The sequence below is a fragment of the Rhincodon typus genome, chromosome 24 (genome assembly GCF_021869965.1).
Source record: "Rhincodon typus isolate 14 chromosome 24, sRhiTyp1.1, whole genome shotgun sequence".
NCBI lineage: Eukaryota > Metazoa > Chordata > Chondrichthyes > Orectolobiformes > Rhincodontidae > Rhincodon > Rhincodon typus.
Genome location: NC_063355.1, coordinates 45,585,304 through 45,604,079, shown reverse-complemented (window position 1 = coordinate 45,604,079; position 18,776 = coordinate 45,585,304). Strand labels below are relative to the sequence as shown.

At 41.5% G+C, this 18,776-nt stretch overlaps 1 protein-coding gene across 2 annotated transcripts in view; it reads left to right on the top strand.

Annotated features, from left to right (window-relative positions):
* LOC109919101 (membrane-associated phosphatidylinositol transfer protein 2) overlaps positions 1-18,776 on the top strand; it is a 110,614-nt gene that overhangs the window by 65,272 nt on the left and 26,566 nt on the right. For both annotated transcript variants that reach the window (XM_048611659.1, XM_048611660.1), the window contains exons 4-5: positions 1,051-1,284; positions 7,562-7,909. In XM_048611659.1, the coding sequence (XP_048467616.1) occupies positions 1,051-1,284; positions 7,562-7,909 (582 nt within the window). The remainder of the gene's footprint in view (positions 1-1,050; positions 1,285-7,561; positions 7,910-18,776) is intronic.

Here is an 18,776-nt window from a genome sequence, read left to right as displayed (position 1 = left end):
ACTTGTCAGTTGGATACAAAATTGGTTTGATGGTAGGAGACAGAGGGTGGTGGTGGAGTGTTGTGTCTCGGACTGGATGCCTGTGATCAGTGATGTTCCGCAGAGATTGGTGCTGGGTCTGGTGTTGTTTGTTATTTATATAAACGATTCGGATGAGAATTTAGGAAGCATGGTTAGTAAGTTTGCAGATGACATCAAAATCGATACTGTAGTGGACAGTGATGACAGTTATCGAAGATTACAAAGAGATCTTGATCAATTGGGCCAATGGGCTGAGGAGTGGTAGATGGCGTTTAATTTAGATAAATGTAAGGTGTTGCATTTTGGTAAGACAAACAAGGGCAGGACTTATACAGTTAATGGTTGGGCCTGGGGAGTGTTGTGGAACAGAGAGACCTACGGTTCAGGTACATGGTTATTTGGAAGTTGTGTCAGAGGTAGACAGGGTGGTTAAGGAGGCGTTTTGCACTCTTGCCTTTGTTGCGCAGACCATTGAGTACAGGAGTTGGGATGTCATGTTGCAGTTGTACAGAACTTTGGTGAAGCCACTTTTGGAGTATGTGCGCAATTCTGGTCACCCTGCTATGGGAAAGATTTTATTAAATTGGAGAGGATTCCGAAAAAAATTCCAGGATGTTACTAGGAATGGAAGATTTCAGTTATAAGGACAAGCTGGGACATTTTGTATGAAAAAAACAGAGTTAACGTTTTGGGCCCGGTGACCCTTCCTGAGAACAGTTAACTGTTAAAACGTTAACTCTGTTTTTTCCTTCACAGATGCTGCCAGACCTGCTGAGCTTTTCCAGCAACTTTGTTTCTTTTTCCTGATTTACAGCATCCGTAGTTCTTTCAGTTTTTGCCTGCAGATTGCAGATGAAGGACAAGGGAGAATTTATGCAAGTCTATTTCTTAAATTGCTCTTGTATTAGAAATGATAATTAGCATTGTGTTAATTGGGACTAATTTTCCTTTTCAGGTTTCAGGTTTAAATATTAGTCCCTTCTATGCTGCGTTTGAAGTAAAAATGGCACCTGTGTCTATGTGTTCTAGATCTGATTGATATTGTCAAAGACCCCATTCCACCTAATGAATACAAAACAGAAGAGGACCCTAAATTGTACAAGTCTTTCAAGACAGGAAGGGGGCCTCTATCTGATAACTGGATACATGAATGCAAGAATAAGCCTGGAAAAATGCCAATTATGTGTGCGTACAAACTCTGTAAAGTAGAGTTTCGATACTGGGGAATGCAGTCCAAAATAGAGCGATTCATCCATGATGTGGGTAAGTATGGGTTATTTGCAACTTACACATTTATGTGTTTTTCCATTAAATGCTATCATGAAATTGATTAAATGAATTTAGTGTCTAGTGTTTTCAAGTCTGGCAATGAAAGGTGACAAAATGAGAATTATTTGTACTGGTTACCAACTTGGTACGTAAACAGTAAAAGTCACTTATGAAGAATTTATCACATCAATGTAGACCATTGAACAGACAGGCTTCAAGGTTAAACTTCGCGTTTTAACATTTTGGATGACATATTGCCTGAATGCGCTGCCTAAGGGAATACAGTATATAATTTAGTGGCAAAACTATACGTTGCATGTAAATGGCATCTGCATCCCACTCTCAGAAAGGAACACAGCTAGTTACTTTGAAATTAGTTTGCACGCCACCTTCTTCTTGTTTGTCCTGTTCAGATATTTTCATGCAAATATTAGTTTGCTATGTAAATCCAAACTGGCAAAAACAGTTTATTTTGAGTAATTTTATGGGATTTGCATGCAGTTTGAGTTTTGAACTTGGAAATATGTTCTACTGATTGGAGCTCTAACATACCAGCTTGACCTGAAGACTGCAATTCTTTATGTTGAAGAGGAGCTATGGGTCTGTTTGACTTTAACTTCGACTATTAATAAAATTTGAAGTTCAAGTTAGTGGCATTCGCCCAAAGAACTCCCAGCAATTGGATGAATCATTCTCCAACAAATCTCTATCAAAATCTTTTGTGTTCTTCTTCCCAACGTAGCTTGGTTGTGATGCTCAATCTCTTCGTCACATCCTGCCACATGAGCTGTTATGGGAGCAGAATTCTGTGGAATATGGACATATCCCCTATCTGATTGAACAGATGAGGACATACAGAAACTTGAAGGATGATCTAATTTTTAAAATATTCATTCATGGAGTGTGGACCTCAGCTGGCTTGGCCAGCATTTATTGCCCACTGCTAATTGCCCAGAGGCAGCTGAGAGTCATCATGAATCACATTTAGGCCAAACTAGGCAAGGATGACAGACCTACCTCCCTCAGGGATATGAGTGAACCAGATGGGTTTTTACAGCAATTGGCAGTGGTTATGTAGTGTCCATTAGTCCATTAGTGTCCAGATTATTTTCATTGAATTCAAATTTCATCATCTGCCATGGTGAGATTTCAAACCCTCAGAATATGAACTTCGGGTTCTGGATCAGTAGTGCAGCAACGTTACCATTAGACTTCTGCTTCCCTGAATTGATGTGTTTAAAACAATGAAAATATTTGTAGGGTAAGTAGAGAGAAACTATTTTCTGGAGTGTGGGAAGTCCATAATAAGCAGACAAAAGTTAGAGCAAGGCCAACAGGAACAAAGCCAAAAACACTTCTTTCCACATAATGGTGGTGGAAGTCTGGAACTCTCTTTTGAAAAATTCTTGATAGATCTTTGTTAGGCAAGGGTTTTAAGGATTCCTGGCGTTCTGAAGAGGAGTCATAGTAGACTAAAAACATTAACTCCATTTCTGTTTCCACAGCCCTGCTGAGTTTCTCCAGCATTCTCTGTGTTTGTTTCAGATCTCCAGCATAGCAATGTCATGCCTTTATAATTTTGGAAGCAAGCTCTAGCTATTAATTAACCAGTCCTGAAAGAACAGAAGGAGACAGTGAAGGGATATCATGTGCCAGTGATTTCAATCAGATCATAACTGTGCACTTCCATATTTATTTTGTGCGAATTGAGTGCTGGAGAGCAGAACACTATACATTTCAGGAATCCAATGTCAGCTTTCATTCTACAAGTTTTGATGTAATTAGAGTTAAGATAACCCTCCTTCAATAATATACCCAAGCCCCAATTTCAGAAAAATCTGTTCCCAATGCAGTAAAGTGGCATTTGCCCCCTTTCTAATACCGTCTATCATTGGATGCTTTTAAATAATATGGTATTTGATAAATGAAGCTAGTTGTATGCTCAGGCAGAGGATTACTAGGAACAGATTGGAGCCAACCCAACTTGTGCACCATCAAGAGAAGAGATAAGGACACATTCATGTTTTCACATTCTCGGGATGTCCACACACACACACACGGGCAGTAAAAGTAAAAAACGTTACATAGGCAAAACTGGAAAAAAACTGACAAGATACACAAACACCAACTAGCCACCAAGAGACACGACCGATTCTCACTGGTCTCAATACACAGAGAAAGAAGGACACGAATTCGACTGGGACAACACATCTGTAATAGCTGAAGCCAAAGAGAGACACGCCAGGGAATTCCCAGAGGCCTGGCATTCCAACCGGAACTCAGTCAACAAACACTGAACTGGACCCGATATACCAACCACTAAGAAACAGAACCGGAAGCAATGCCAACCACCCCAGCAAACTGAGGCATATAAATAACAAGCAGGACAGAACACCAACGCTTCACCGAAGGTGCACTGACAGTGTTACCTAGCAGGGTAACAAAACGTCTGCAATCAAATACACCGGCTCAGTAAGCAAGTCTACAACCTCAACCACAACCCAAGCTACAAATCTTCTCAAAAACTGTGTTGTTGAGTTTTTTGAAATAAAGGTAGGGTGTGGATGAATTATGTGTGGATGATGATAGCTTGTCTGTAATTGTATATGTCATTGATATAGGCACTGTGGCGGGATGACTTATAAAATTTTTCACTGTAATTTTCATGTAAAAGTACACATGATAATAAATTTCTGTTCTATTCTATTATCATCAATAAGGTAATAGACTTGTGAACAATAGAATAAATGAAGATAGTTTTATTCATGAACCATCACCTCTTCTGACCATATAATTTGCTGAAGTATTTTTTGTTAGTAATTAGAATTGTCATTATCTATTACATAACAATACAGAAATGGAATGTGCAGTTTTTGGTCAGCCTCATGTCTGTCACTTGTGAAAGATTATTGTATAAACCAAGTTACAGAGAAAACCATGTATGCGGGGTTTTTGTTTGCCTGATGTGGAACTTTACACTTTCCGCAAAAAATCAAAATGAGTTTGTCTTTCTGTTTTATCCAAAGGAGTTTGCACATCAAGTTTTGAATTCCATGTGGTGAAATATAGAACCATAGGGTCATACAGCACAGAAACAGATCCTTTGGTCCAAGCAGTCCATGCCGAACATAATCCCAAACTAAACTACTCCCACCTGCCTGTGCCTAGCCCATATTCCTCCAAACCTTTCTTATTCATATACTTGTCCAAATGTCTTCTAAACATTGTAATTGTGCTCACATCCACCACTTCCTCAGGAGGGTGATTCGCATGTGGAATGAACTTCCTCAGGAAGTGGTGGATGTTGCTACAGTTACAGTGTTTAAAAGACATTTGGATAAGTACATGAAACGGAAATATTTGGAAGGATATGGGCCAGGCACAGGCAGGTGGAACTAGTTTATTTTGGGATTATGGTCAATATGGACGAGTTGGACTGAAGGGTCTGTTTCCGTGCTGTATGACCCTATGACTCTAAGAGACAATAGCTGGGACTTCTCAGCAGTCTGGAATTTAACAAACTGTAAAGTAACAGCATCACCGGTGAAGGCCACTGGTGGGAATCTGCTGTATATCTGGCCTAAACTAGCCATCCATTTGTTAGAGATTCAGTGGAAATCATGTGGAGTAAATTCCTGCCTAATGATATGTCTGTTGTACATGCCTTGGTATACTGCAGTGGAGGTGGTGGCATAGTGTAACGTAGAAAATAAGTGCAGAAGTAGGCCATTTGGCCCTTTTTGAACCTGCTTCATCATTCAATATGATCATGGTTGATCATTCAACTCGATCCCCTGTTCCTGCTTTCTCCCCATAACCTTTAGTCCCTTAGTCCCAAGAACCAAGTCTAACTCCCTGTTAAAAACATTCAATGTCTTGACTTCAACTGCTTTCTGTGGCAGAGAATTCCACAGGCTCACCGCTCTGAGTGAAGAATTTCTTCCTCATCTCATTATTAAATGATATATCCCATATCCTTAGACTGTGATCCTGATTCTTGACTCCCCAGTCATCAGAAATATCCTTCCTGTATTTACTCTGTCTAGTCCTATTAAAATTTAAAGGTTTCTATGAGCCATCCCCTATCTCATTCTTCTAAACTGCAGTGAATATAGTCTTGATCGATCCTGTCTGTCTTCACACGTCAGTGCTGCCATCCTAGGAATTGGTCTGCTAAAACTTAGCTACACTACCCCTTTTCCCCACCAAGACAGAACGTCCTCCTTCAGATAAGGAGAACCCAAAATGTGCACACAGTGCTCCAGGTATGGTCTCACCAATGCCCTGTATGATTACAGCAAGACATGTCTGATCTTGTATTTGAATCTACTTGCTATGAAGGCCAACATGTCATTTGTCGTCTTCACTAACTGCTGCACCTGCATGTGTTTATGATTTTATTGTCATAGTGAGAAAAATAGGAAAATAGAGTGAAAAGCTTTTCCGCTGTCGCTACGATCTGGCACCATTTTGAGTAGTTTTAAGAATTAAAAAAGGATATAGTTTAAAGAGAATCCATTAGTCCTGAGCAAGCTCGTCATCAATGACGCCTGTGCCGCTATCTGTGCCAGACCCAACCAGTGTTGAAGTGGCCACTTTTCAGGTGCTGTCTTTCGCCACGGGGGCGATTCTGCTCTATCACTGCCTCCTCACTGTCCCACTGCATGCACCAGACCAGCCAACATCAGAGTCGCATCTCTCACCACTGGATCGATTTCCACAATGTTGCTGTGATGCCCTTGTGCCACTGCCAGCCCTGGACCCAACCAGTGACAAAGTTGCCGATCCTCAGGTGCCATTTTTCACTGCTGACATCGCCTGTGCCAACGTAGCAGCTGCTGATTTCGATGTCTAGTCCTGTGCTAGCCCCAGAAAAGTAAATGGGGGCTGACTTGACACCATCATGAAGTCTGTACTGGGCTCCCTCAACACTGCCATGAGATCCACACTGGGCTCACTTGACATGTTGCCAGGGTTGGACAGTTTGAGCTATAGGGAGAGGCTGAATAGGCTGGGGCTATTTTCTCTGGAGAACGTCAGAGGCTGAGAGGTGATCTTACAGAGGTTTATAAAATCTTGAGGGGCATGGATAGAGTAAATAGCCAAGGACTTTTCCCCAGGGTACGGGAGCCCAAAACAAGAGGGCATAGGTAGAAGGTGAGAGGGGAAAGATTTAAAAGGGACCTAAGGGCAACTTTTTTTACACAGAGTGGTGCGTGTATGGAATGAGCTGCCAGGGGAATCGGTGGAGGCTGGTACAATTATAACATTTAAAAAGCATCTGGATGGGTATATGAATAGGAAGGGTTTAGAGAGATATGAGCCAAATGCTAGCAAATGGGACTAGATTTATATAGGATATCTGGTCGGCATGGACAAGTTGGACCAAAAGGTCTGTTTCTGTGCTGTATAGCTCTATAACACCATCACAGGGTCCGCGCTGGGCTCAGTCAAGTCTGTGGTGGGATTCCTCGACTTCGCCGATGCTAGATAAAGGGAAGTAAGGAGGGGGAAAAAACAAGAGAAAAGAAATACAAGTGCTCGGAACGAGTGCGGTCCAGAACATGAGCCCTACTCCACTGCCATCTAATGTCATTAGATTGGTAATCCAGAGCTCCAGGCTAGTTTTCTGAACACATGGGTTTAAATCCCATTATAGCAGATAGTGAACTTTGAATTCAATAAAATCTGGAACTTTAAAAAAAAAGCTGATCTACTGTTAACTATCAACCATTTTGATTGTTATAAGTGCCCATTTCTTGACTGGTGTCCTTTGTGGAAAGGAATCTGCTGTCCTTGCCTGATATGGCCTGTGTGTGTCTCCAGATCCACAGAAATGTGGTTGATTCTTATCTGCCCTTTGAAATGCCCTAGAAAGACATTCCATTCAAGGGCTGTTAGGGATGGGTAACAAATGCTATCCTTGCCAGTGATGCTCACATTCCATCTAAGAATTAAAAAAAAATGACTCACAGCTTTGATGGGATGAGTTTGCTTTAGAGGACCTGTTATCTCTGTGATCTTGGAGCCACCTGAACACCAAAGGGCCTGGCTTCTCCCCTCGAGTTGTACACGAAACATATGTAGTTAAGTGGCTTGGCTTTAAGCCCTTGCTCAATGGACAATGATCGGTAGGAAATTAATGTTTGTCTGTTTGTACTGTCTTGTGTTTGTCTCATCAAATCTTTCCTTTCAGCGTCGTAGTTTAAATCCCTTCAAACCCATTTAGATGCAAGTATCTGATTGGCTTAAATCTATCGGTGTATTGCAGGTTTAAGAAAAGTCATGCTGAGAGCCCACCGCCAAGCATGGTGTTGGCAGGATGAATGGTACGGCCTGACCATGGAGGATATCCGGCGACTGGAGCGCGAAACACAACTCATGCTGGCCCAGAAAATGGCCCAGTTCATGGCACAGTTTAATTTAAACAACAGTGAGGCCGAGCAAACTGGTCCAACTCAATCTTCCAATGAAAGAGATCATGACGTCAACAATTCTATCATCAATCCAGAGCCTGACAGTGCCAACATGAAGGACTACAGTGACTCGTTAACGGAAAGATCACTAACAAAACAGTGGTCTACATCATCCAAATCATCACGTTCTTCAAAAAGAGGAGGTAGGATCTGGGAACTCATGCTTACGGTTTTCTCAAGATTTCCTTTTCATTAAAAATTCGCTTTCTCCCTGCTTTCTGTCGTTTCATCATACGTGCAAGATAATTATGGCGAATATTTATTTTTGAATCCAATATTGTTTAACACATTGTAGTTTACGGAAGCTTGCTGTGCACAAGTTGACTATCCTGTTTCGTACGTTACAATAGTGACTACATTTCTTATCACAAGGACTTCATTGACTATTCCAGACGGTCATGAATGGTTTTCTACAAACACAAGTCTGTCTGTCTTTTTTTCTTTGTCATCTTGTTTTTACTTTATAACGTTTCTCCAATGATATCCCATCTACTTCCATCTTAAAAGCATTGACTATTTACTGGGCTGGTGACTCCACAGCTGTCAGTTATCAGTGCCCCTGGAGCACTTCAGCGAAATGGCATTCTTCATGTGTGAGTTGATAGAATGTTTAACCCACATGGGGTATCACAGCCAAATCTCTCCTACTTCTGCAAAACATCCACACACATGACTCCAACAGAAAATACTGGATAGCTGCACAGAATGAGAATTTGACCTTTTCTGTTCATTGCCCAAGTACCTCACTTTTTCTGTACACTTTTATTTGGATAAACTTGTATCTACCTGTCAAAATGAGTTTTAATATTTATTTAATAGTGTAATTTCAAGCTGGAAATATGAATAGAATATTGAACAGCTAAAGATTACATAATGCAGCTCGCTCAATCCCTCAGCTGGCTCTGTCATCCAGTCCCAAGTGGTATATCTCATTTTAATTTGGGGATGAGTTCAGTGCCCTTTGATTACAAGCTAATTTATATTGATTCAGCTCCAGGAGCCAAATTTCAATCAATAAATTAGTTTCCCAATAATGACATTTATTTTCTTCTCACTTCATATCTGATATTGTGCAAATACATTCATTTGCTAAACAAATATTCCACAGCAGTGGGTTTCCCATTGGTCTTTCGAACTGAATTTCTGATATATTTCACCACTCCATCAGATGAGCTTACCAGTTGGCGTCTTTCAGCACATGCATACTTCTGTGGAGCTGAACTCCTGTTGTAGTGCCAGCTGGACAGAAAAGCTGTATTTGCTGAGGCATGTGACACTAGATTATTGTGTTGAGTCCAGTGGTGTAACTGAAAGAGCCAAAGTTTGGCCTAGAGGAGAGGGCATTACAACCATTGTCCATGCATCAAAATAGTCTCTGCCCTTTCATCAGCAAGAAGTATAAAATCCAGAATGTTGGAATTTTTGTAAATGCTTTTTTTCATCTTTTCATTTGTTTTGCAATTGTGAGTTTTTTTTTTAAGAAAATCCAATTAACATTCTCAAATACTAATGATGCTGAAACTTCATTTTTACAAGTTTGTCTGAAATTCAGTGCTATTATTTTCAATCCATTAGTAACAGTGCTCCATTTTCCTTGTATTTCTCCTAAGTAATGTTTGTTTGAAAGGAGTAGAAATGGAGCATTCCTGAATGTCCATTCATAGAATTCCTACAGTGCTGGAAGAGGCCATTCAGCCCATTGAGTCTACATCGACCTTCCAAAGAGCATGGAAAGAATGAGTTATTTTTTCTAGGCAAATGACATTGGGGTAGATGAAAAGCAATGAGCAATTCTGCTGACATCTTATGGACTCACAGCCTTTTTCGGTTTTTAAGAGCCTGACTTTCCCAGAGGCACCAGATACTAAAACCTTTCAAGGGTTGACTGATTTAGTTAAGGCATATTACACCCCAAGCCTCGTCTAATTCTGAGACACTATCAGCAATTCGAAAACCAGGGAATCTATGTCGGGATTTTTGATGAGGTTAAGATGACTGGTAGAGGCATGTGACTTTGGTTTAACCTTTAATCAGATGCTGAGAGACCACTTGGACTGTGGGATTAATGATGTAACCATGCAAAACCACCTTCTAGCTGAAGTCCAACTGGACTTCAAACAGGCACTATAGCTGGCTTTGTCATTGGAAAATGCAGCAAGGGCAGCATATGAGTTGCAGAATATTCCGATGGAAGTGGGCACCCTCACCAGTCTGACTGAGCTTTGGGTAACACCACTTGGGTGAAATTGCATGTCGTCACTTAGGACATATCCTGAACAGTGAAATTCTAGGTCAGACCACAGCAAAACCCCAAAATAAAGCCAAGCCTCGGCCAAACGATTAACATTTTTTTCAGTATTCAGGCCAGAAAGCCATTGTAGTTGCTGCCAGTGTGGGGACTCGAGACAGCAAATGGGTCCCACTGGACCTAAATTGAGTAAGAGAACTCCTAGGCCAGTATCAAGGAGAGTACACAGCCTGCAAAGTCCACCTGCATCTGGAACGATTAAATTGTTTAGTACCATCCAAATCAGAACCAGTCAATATAAACATTTGGTTAAATGCTTACCCCGTTCTAATGGCAGTCAGTACCGGTGTGGCCATTTTACTGATTGTAGAACCGGTCATTAACAATATTCACTCTAGACTCCAACCCTTGAGTTAGTGCAAGACCTTGGCTAGACTGAGAACTTATACCAGGGAACCTTTACAGATTAAGGGTATAACTTTGGTTTTGGACTTGTATGAGAAACAGCAGGCTCAGTTATCACTGATTGTAGTAAAAGGTCCGATAGGGCTAAATTGGTTGATTCACCTTGACTGGCTGAACATTTTTCATTTTAAAAAATGACTGCCTGAGTGAAGTCCTAATTAAATACTGGAAAGTTTTTCAGGAAAATCTAGGGATATCAAAGGAGCCAAGGCCACCTTGCATGTTGACCAGGCAGCAAGTCCATGTTTCTGCAAGACCTGCCCAGTGCCATCTGCCTTATGGGCAAAAGTAAAAGCAGAAATCAGGAGGCTGGAAAGTGATGGAATCATCAAACTGGTCCAGCTCGCAGAATGAGAGCACTGGCCATATCAATTGTGAAGCCTGACTGTTGGTTCGCCTTTGTGGGGATTTTAAACAAATGGTAAACCACTTTTTCACAGCTGGATAAATACTCAATCCCTCACAGAGAGGATTTATATGCAAAACTGGCCAGGGTGCTGTCCTTCACGAAGCTGAACGTGAGTCATGCTTACTTACAACTGCAGTTAGATGAGGATCCCCAGAAGTATGCCACAATTAATGCCCATAAGGCTTTGTATCAATATAGGAGACTGCCATTTGGGGTATCGTCAGCCTGTGCAACTTTTCAGTGGACAATGGAGAACATTTTACAAGGTCTGCCTCAGGTTGCCACTTTTCTAGATGATGTGCTAATAACAGGGAAGACCAATAAGGAGCACTTAGAGAACTTGGACATAGTCTTTAGACATTTCTCCCAGGTGGATGTATGCCCTATAAGGGAAAAATGCATATTCCAAGCACCTCAAGTGACCTACTTGGGTTACAGAGTTGATAAGACCGAGTTACACCCATTGAACAATAAAGTGAGGGCGATGAAAGGTGCCCTGGTTCCCAGAGCTTAGGTCTTTCCTTGGGTTGGTGAATTATCACAGAAGGCTCATTGATAACCTGGCATCCATCCTGGCAGCTTTGCAGCAACTTTTAATAAAGGGTCAGCTTTGGAAATGGTGGTGTAGCCAAGCCATAGCTTTCAGGGAAGTGACGAAACAGCTATCATCCTGTAAGGCACGCTATGATCCCAGGCGAGATCTGGTATTCACATTCATTGCCTCCCTGTACAGCATCGGGTTAGTGTTAGCTCATAGCTGGCCCAATGGAGAGGAACGCCCAATAGCGTATGCATCCAGGACTTAGGCTAATGCAGAATGTAAATACGCCCAGATAGAGAAGGTAGGTTTGGTGTTCATATTTGCAGTCAGGAAGTTCCACCAATACCTTTACAGATATAAATTTGTAATAATAACAGACCACAAATGCCTTCTAGCTCCACTTGAAGAGCTACCCATAGCTTCAGGCCAAATTCAGTGGTGGGCTCTAATACTAAGTGTGAATAATTACAATTTGGGACACCATCCAGGATGCCAAGTAGCAAATGCGGGTGCATTGAGCTGCCTCCCACTGACAGATGCACTGCCAGTGGTGCTGCCACTGGAAGAGTCTGTAATCTTCTGGACACACTTCCAGTCATAGCTGACAATATCATACTTTGACAGGACCGGATTTTTCTGCATTCAAAACTGAAGCACCTCATGGTGATGGGGAAAACCAAAGGGTCGTCACAACCAAAATTGAAACTTTTTTGGACTCGGAGAGACCAGATCACGGTAGAAGATGGTATATTATTATGGGGAGGAAGAGTGATTATCCCAAGCAAAAGTCGCTGCCAGTTACTGGCTAAACTCCACCAGGGTCATCCAGGGATTTCAAAATGAAGATATTGGCAAGAAGTTATGTCTGGTGGCCAGAATTGGATGCCAGCATAGCCATGTTGGTGGTGCAGTGCCCAGAGTGCCAAGGACAAAATTTACTATCAGTACCTCCCCGACATTCATTGGATAGGCCAGGTAAATCTTGGACCCAGTTACACGTTGTCTATGCAGGTCCTTTCATAGGCTCAATGTTCTTGGTCATTATGGACGCCCATTCAAAGTGGTTGGACGTGCGTAGAGTTCATTCATCAAATGCAGGATGATAACAGAAAACTGCATGCGTCTCTTGCGATACATGGACTCCCAGAAGTTTTGGCCACAGATAATAGGCCATCGTTTACCAGCAGGGAATTTGAGTATTTCCTGAAGTCAAATAGTATTTGACATATAAGTACAGCTCCATACATTCATCATCCACTGGTCTGGCAGAAAGAGCAGTCCAAACTTTGAAGGCAGGCTTAAAGAAACAGCCTACAGTTTCACTGATACCAAACTGTCCCGGACCCTCTTGTTATCAGACCACCCTGCATACAACTACAGGGACAGCTCCAGCAGAGTTGCTAATGGGGAGAAGATTCCACACCAGGTTAAACCTGATCTTCCTGGATCTGGGAGTGGAGGGTGAAATGGCGTCAGGAATGCTAGTGCTGGACACAAGACTCTGCTAAGCAAGAGAGACAGTTTCCTTTAGGGAGCGATGCTTGGTGTAGGAACCACAGCAATGGCCCTGCATGGGAAAGAGGCATGCTCAACATGAGGTCAGGTCCTGTGACGCACATAGTTCGGGTAGGTGAGGTGGTCCTGAACGAATACATGGACCACATGAAAGCTGCAAACCCACAGACAGAGCAGGAGCAAAACATACCCAGCCCCTCACTACAGTTGTAAAAGCTGTTGGAACCTGGGGGTTCTCTCCCTTCATCTTGTGTCAAAGAAACCTCAGAGTTTGAGATGGATGTGGCAGCCTTGACACCTTTTGCCACTTGAAGATGAGAATGAATTTCTTCAAAGACATTCTGGGTGCAAGAGACGAGGTACTGCGTTACATGTCGCCCGTATCAGAGGCAGATTTGGAAAGACCCGACCTGGTGCAGGAGGCATCTCTAAAAACAGTGATGAATGTTATCTGTTTTTAGTGATAGTAGCTGTGGGATAAATATTGATCAAGGGACTAGGCAGAGCACATCTGGTCCATGAAGTAGTGGCTGTGGGATTGTTCAGAATCAGCTGGAGGTTATCCAAAACTGATAACTCCAATGGCACATTACATTGCATGATGTGCTTAATCACTTTACGGTAGGAAAAGATGGCCTGCTTACGATTTGAACCTTATAGCTTTCTGCATGGATTAACTTGGAACTGCATTCGTTCACATGGGAATCCAGAAAGCCTTTCTCCATTACCGGAGAAGTCAAGAGCAAGCAATGCTGTTGACCGATAAAGTTCAGGGTGAACTACCAGTCGCGTTTGTTACCAGCAATGAATTCACTCAGTAATAAGATGATCACAGCACAATATTGTTTAAGTTGCATGCCACTTGAAGATTTGGAAAGTATACTGTAGTTCTCAGAGCACCTTTCCAAAATGTTTAAAATCAATCCTTAGGTATATTTTTGAATGTGAGGATAGCTATCCCTAGAATATTCTCTAACATCGTGGTGATATGGAAAATAATTGCAAAAACTAAGACAACAAAAGATAAGCTATTTTCCAAGGCTAAGATTCATGTCACGTTCATTCATGTCACAAACGTGAATTTTGAAAGAAGTGCACTCCTTGCAGAGGTGTCTTTAAAGGTGAGACATCACGCACAGCAGATACGTGTCAGAGATAGTAGGAACTGCAGATGCTGGAGAATCCGAGACAACAAGGGTCTAGGCCCGAAACATCAGCCTTTTTGCTCCTATGATGCTGCTTGGCCTGCTGTGTTCATCCAGCTCTGCACCTTGTTGTCTCAAGTATGTGTGTCTCTGTGTGAGTGTGTAAAGTATGAATTCTTGCAAGCTAGGGGCGGGAGTCAACCCTTTGAACTTACTGTGCCATTTTCTAAGATCATGGCTCATTTGATTGTGTCCTGCCTATCCTGAAATCCTTGCTACTTAAGAATCTGTCTAACTCAGTCTTAAAAATATTCAATGACACAGCCTCCACTATTCTCAGGGCAAGAGATTTCCAGAGTCTAATGCCCCTCTTCAAGAAAAAAAGTCTCATTAAATTAAAGACCTGATTTTTATTTTGAAAACTCTGCCCCTAGTTCTAGACTCTGTCATAAGGGAAAACATCCTGTCAGGTTCCCTCAGGAGCTCTGTGCTTCAGTAAGATCACCAAACATTCTTCACAACTCTAACGGTTATAGATCCAATCTGTTCAATCTTTCCTTACAAGATAGGGTGGCACGGTGGCTCAGTGGTTAGCACTGCTGCCTCACAGTGCCAGGGACCTGGGTTCAATTCCACCCTCGGACGACTGTCTGTGTGGAGTTTGCACATTCTCCCCCGTGTCTGCATGGGTTTCCTCCGGATGCTCCGGTTTCCTCCCACAGTCCAAAGATGTGCAGATTAGGTGGATTGGCCATGCTAATTTGCCCCAAGTGTTCAAGGATATGTAGCTTAGGTGGGTTATAGGGGAATGAGTCTGGGTGGGATGCTCCAAGGGTCAGTGTGGACTTGTTGGGCCAAAGGGCCTGTTTCCACACTGTAGGGATTCTATGATAAACTGTTCATTCCAGAATCAGTGGGACGATCCCTCTCTGAACTGATTCTAATGTGATTGTCACCAGGGAGACCAAACATGTCTGCAGTGCTCCAGATGTGATTTCATCAATGTCCTCTACAACTATAAGAAAACTTCCCTACTTTTCTAGTGCATTCCACTTGCAATAAACCACATCATTCCATTTACCTTCCTAATCATTTGCTGCACCTGCATACTAATTATCTTGTGATTCATGTGCTCACCACTCGGGTCACTCTGTACTGCATTTAGATAATATACTATCTTTCTGTCCTTCCTGTCAAAGTGGACAACTGCATGTTTTCCCACATTTGTCAAATTTTTGCTTACTCATTTAACCTACAGCATCTATATACCTTTCGCAACTCCTTATTGTCCTCCTGACGACTTATTCTTCTCTCTTTGTGCATCACCAAATTTAGTAATCATACATTTAGTCTTACATCTACGTTATTTGTATTGATTACAAATAATTGAGGCCGCAGCACTCATCTCTGTGGCACTCCAGTACTTACATCTTGCCAACTTGAAAATTATCCATTTATGCCTGTTCCCTGCCTACTGTTAACTAACTAATCTCCTACCTGCCCGATACACCATGTGGTTTTGTTTGCTGTGGTAACAGTTGATGTGGCAAATTATCAAATGCTTTTTTGGCATCGTGGTCTGATGCTCCATTTATATTCCTTTTGCATTTCAAAAACCTCAGAAATTTGGGCAAAACAATCTGCAGTACATGTATTCCCTTTGGACACCATTTTTTTTTCAAAGATTTTGTTTGTTCATGTCATTCTCTGTGTTTCATACATAGCTGCCTTAACCAGAACTAGCAAAAAATGAGATATCAAATATGAGCATTCGGTTTCTAATCATAAAAATAAAGGTCTTACAGCAATGTAAATATTCTGCCTTCAATTTTAACCTTTCATAGTTGCAATATGCTCTATAGGCAACCTGTATCATACCCTGTATAATTGAGTTTGGTATATTTCTGAAGATAAATGGATCCTTCACCGTGCATTGAGGGGTGATTGCCATTATCCCGGATTGATTTCAGTCAGCGTGAGATACGACTTTGCTGAATGGCTCCTAGTAGATTTGTGATATTGACGCCATCTGTTACTTGCAATGTGGTTTATTTATAGAAACTATTAGAAATGTGGTGCTGACGTCTTTTGCTGCGTGAATTAACTTTGTCATTCAAACTGGCTCCTTGTGCCTTCTGAAATGAGCAGTGCTGCTCAGTTAAGAACTGTAACAGTGAAGGAAAACCAAATCACTCCTTCCCCATCTCCTCTTGGTCTGCATTGAATCTGTACTAAAATAAGCTTGCCATTTATTGGGAAAATTAAATTGCACCCTTTCATATACTACTGACAGTGTGGCATACGAATTTGCCTGTTTTTAATGGCTTTCTTAAATTAAGACTATTTCACAGAACATAATTTTGTTAATTTATTCGCAAGTCATTCCAGAGTAATGGAAAAGTTGACACATAATTAAAAACCACATCCACTGAATATTTAAAAAGGCCCATTGCAAATTGATACTGAGGCATATAATGAATTTTGTTCACCGAAATTGCTTACTTATTTATTTTGCAATATTTAAATCAGGATGGATCTTCTTGGGCCTCCCTGTAACCAGCACATTAGAATGATAAGGTCATCCAGCGCAGAAACAGACCCTTTGGTCCAACTTGTCCATGTCGACCAGGTTTCTCAAACTAAACTAGAGCCAATTACCTGTGACTAGCCCATATCCCGCTAAACCTTTCCTATTCATCCACCTGTCCAAATGTCTTTTAAATGTTGTAAATGTACCTGCATCTACCACTTCCTCCAGCAGTTCATTCCACATACAAACCACTCTCTCTGTGAAAAAGTTGCCCCTCAGGTCCCTTTTAAATCTTTCTCCTCTCCCCTTAAAATTATGCTCTTTAGTTTTGAACTCCTCTGTCCGAGGAGAAAGACCTTTGCTATTCATCTCATCTGTGCCCCTCATGATTTTATAAACCGCTATGGGCAGCGCAGTGGCTGCATCACAGCGTCAAGGACTCGGGTTTGATTGCACCCTTGCGTGACTGTGTGGAGTTTACACAATGTCCCCGTATCTGTGTGAATTTCTTCCAGTGTTCCAGTTTCCTTCCACAGTCCAAAGATGTGCAGGCTAGGTGGATCAGCCATGCAAAATTTCCCATTGTGTCCAGGGATGTGGAGGTTAGGTGGATGGTAAATGTGGGGTTACTGAGATAGGTTTCGGTGGTGAGTCTGGGTGGGATGCTCTTCGGAGCGTTGATGGGCCAAATGGCCTGCTTCCACACTGTAGGGATTCTGTGATTCGAAAAGGTAACCCCTTCAACTCATATGTCCAATTCACTTGATATAACATTTAATCTTACTTGTGCACTTTCAGCTTCTTGCCAGAATTTTGATATAGTTCTGAAGTTCAATTTGAAAAGCTACTGCAGAATGCAAGTCAGCATTGGAAAATCTATTCTGGTACTGGTTTTCAGCTCTCCAGTTCTCTCTGCTTTGCTTTTGAGTTACATAATTGCAGGTTGTTGTTGATGATTCATGATTGCTTTGAACTAATTGCCAGTCAGACAATAATGCCTGTCTTTATAATGTTGTGTATCTAATGCAATGGTTTCTTGTCACATTTGGAAATTGCAATTTTCTACAATTGACTTTCTCATCAGGATTCATCTAATTGGCTCATGTTGTATAAAGCTATGACAAATTACACATAAAAATGTAGGCAATGAATGACCTGATACCAGAAAAAGCAGATGTCAAATTTCCATTGACTATCAATTCAGAATATTTGAAAATATCTGACATGAAATAAGCACAGAGCAAGTAAAGCAAATTTAAAAGGTGTAGGCAAACCAATGAAATTGCTAAAATTATTGTCAGATCATTTTTCTTTGGCTATTGCCCTGATCAGTAACATGGCACCTTACAGTGAATAGGAACTTGCAATGCAAGACGCAAGTAATTTTCAAGAAAAAAATTAAACCAGCCCCAAATCATACCCTTTTCTTCATCTATCAATTCTCCCTACAGTTTCTGCAGGTAGAAGTGTTAGTACCAGAGGGGAGATAAGAAGAATTTATTTTTCTGCATTCTGTTGTTGTGATCTGGAATGTGCTGCCTGAAAAGATGATAAAAGCAGACTCCATTAACAGAATTGGATAGATGTTTGTCAGGAATATTTTGCAGGGCTGTGGGGAAGGAATAAGGAAGTGGAACAAATTGGCTTCACTTTGAAAGCGCTGGGACAGAGCTGATGACCTGAATGTCATCTTTCTCTGCTGTGAGCTGCTTCTACGTGCACACTGTGTGGCTTGCAACACTTCTGCCTAACCCCTGGTGCCTACCACCAAATCAGTCCATTTTTACATTCGGTTACATAACAAAAATGGCACGGAAACACAACATTTGGTCCATGCAGTTGAGTTTCCTCCCATCTTTACTCAAATGAATCCACAAATTATTCCAGAAATAAAAACCGAAATTGCTGGAAAAGCTCAGCAGGTCTGGCAGCATCTGTGAAGAGAAATCAGAGTTAACGTTTTTTCTTCACAGATGCTGCCAGACCTGCTGAACTTTTCCAGCAATTTCTGTTTTTGTTTCTGATTTACAGCATATTCAGTTCTTTTGATTTTTATTTACTACAAATTATTCCCCTCTTCTTCAAAAAGTTAAAGTAAACAAAACAGTTCCTGAAAATCGTATTGGGTGAATTAGCCTATTATCACATACTCCAGCA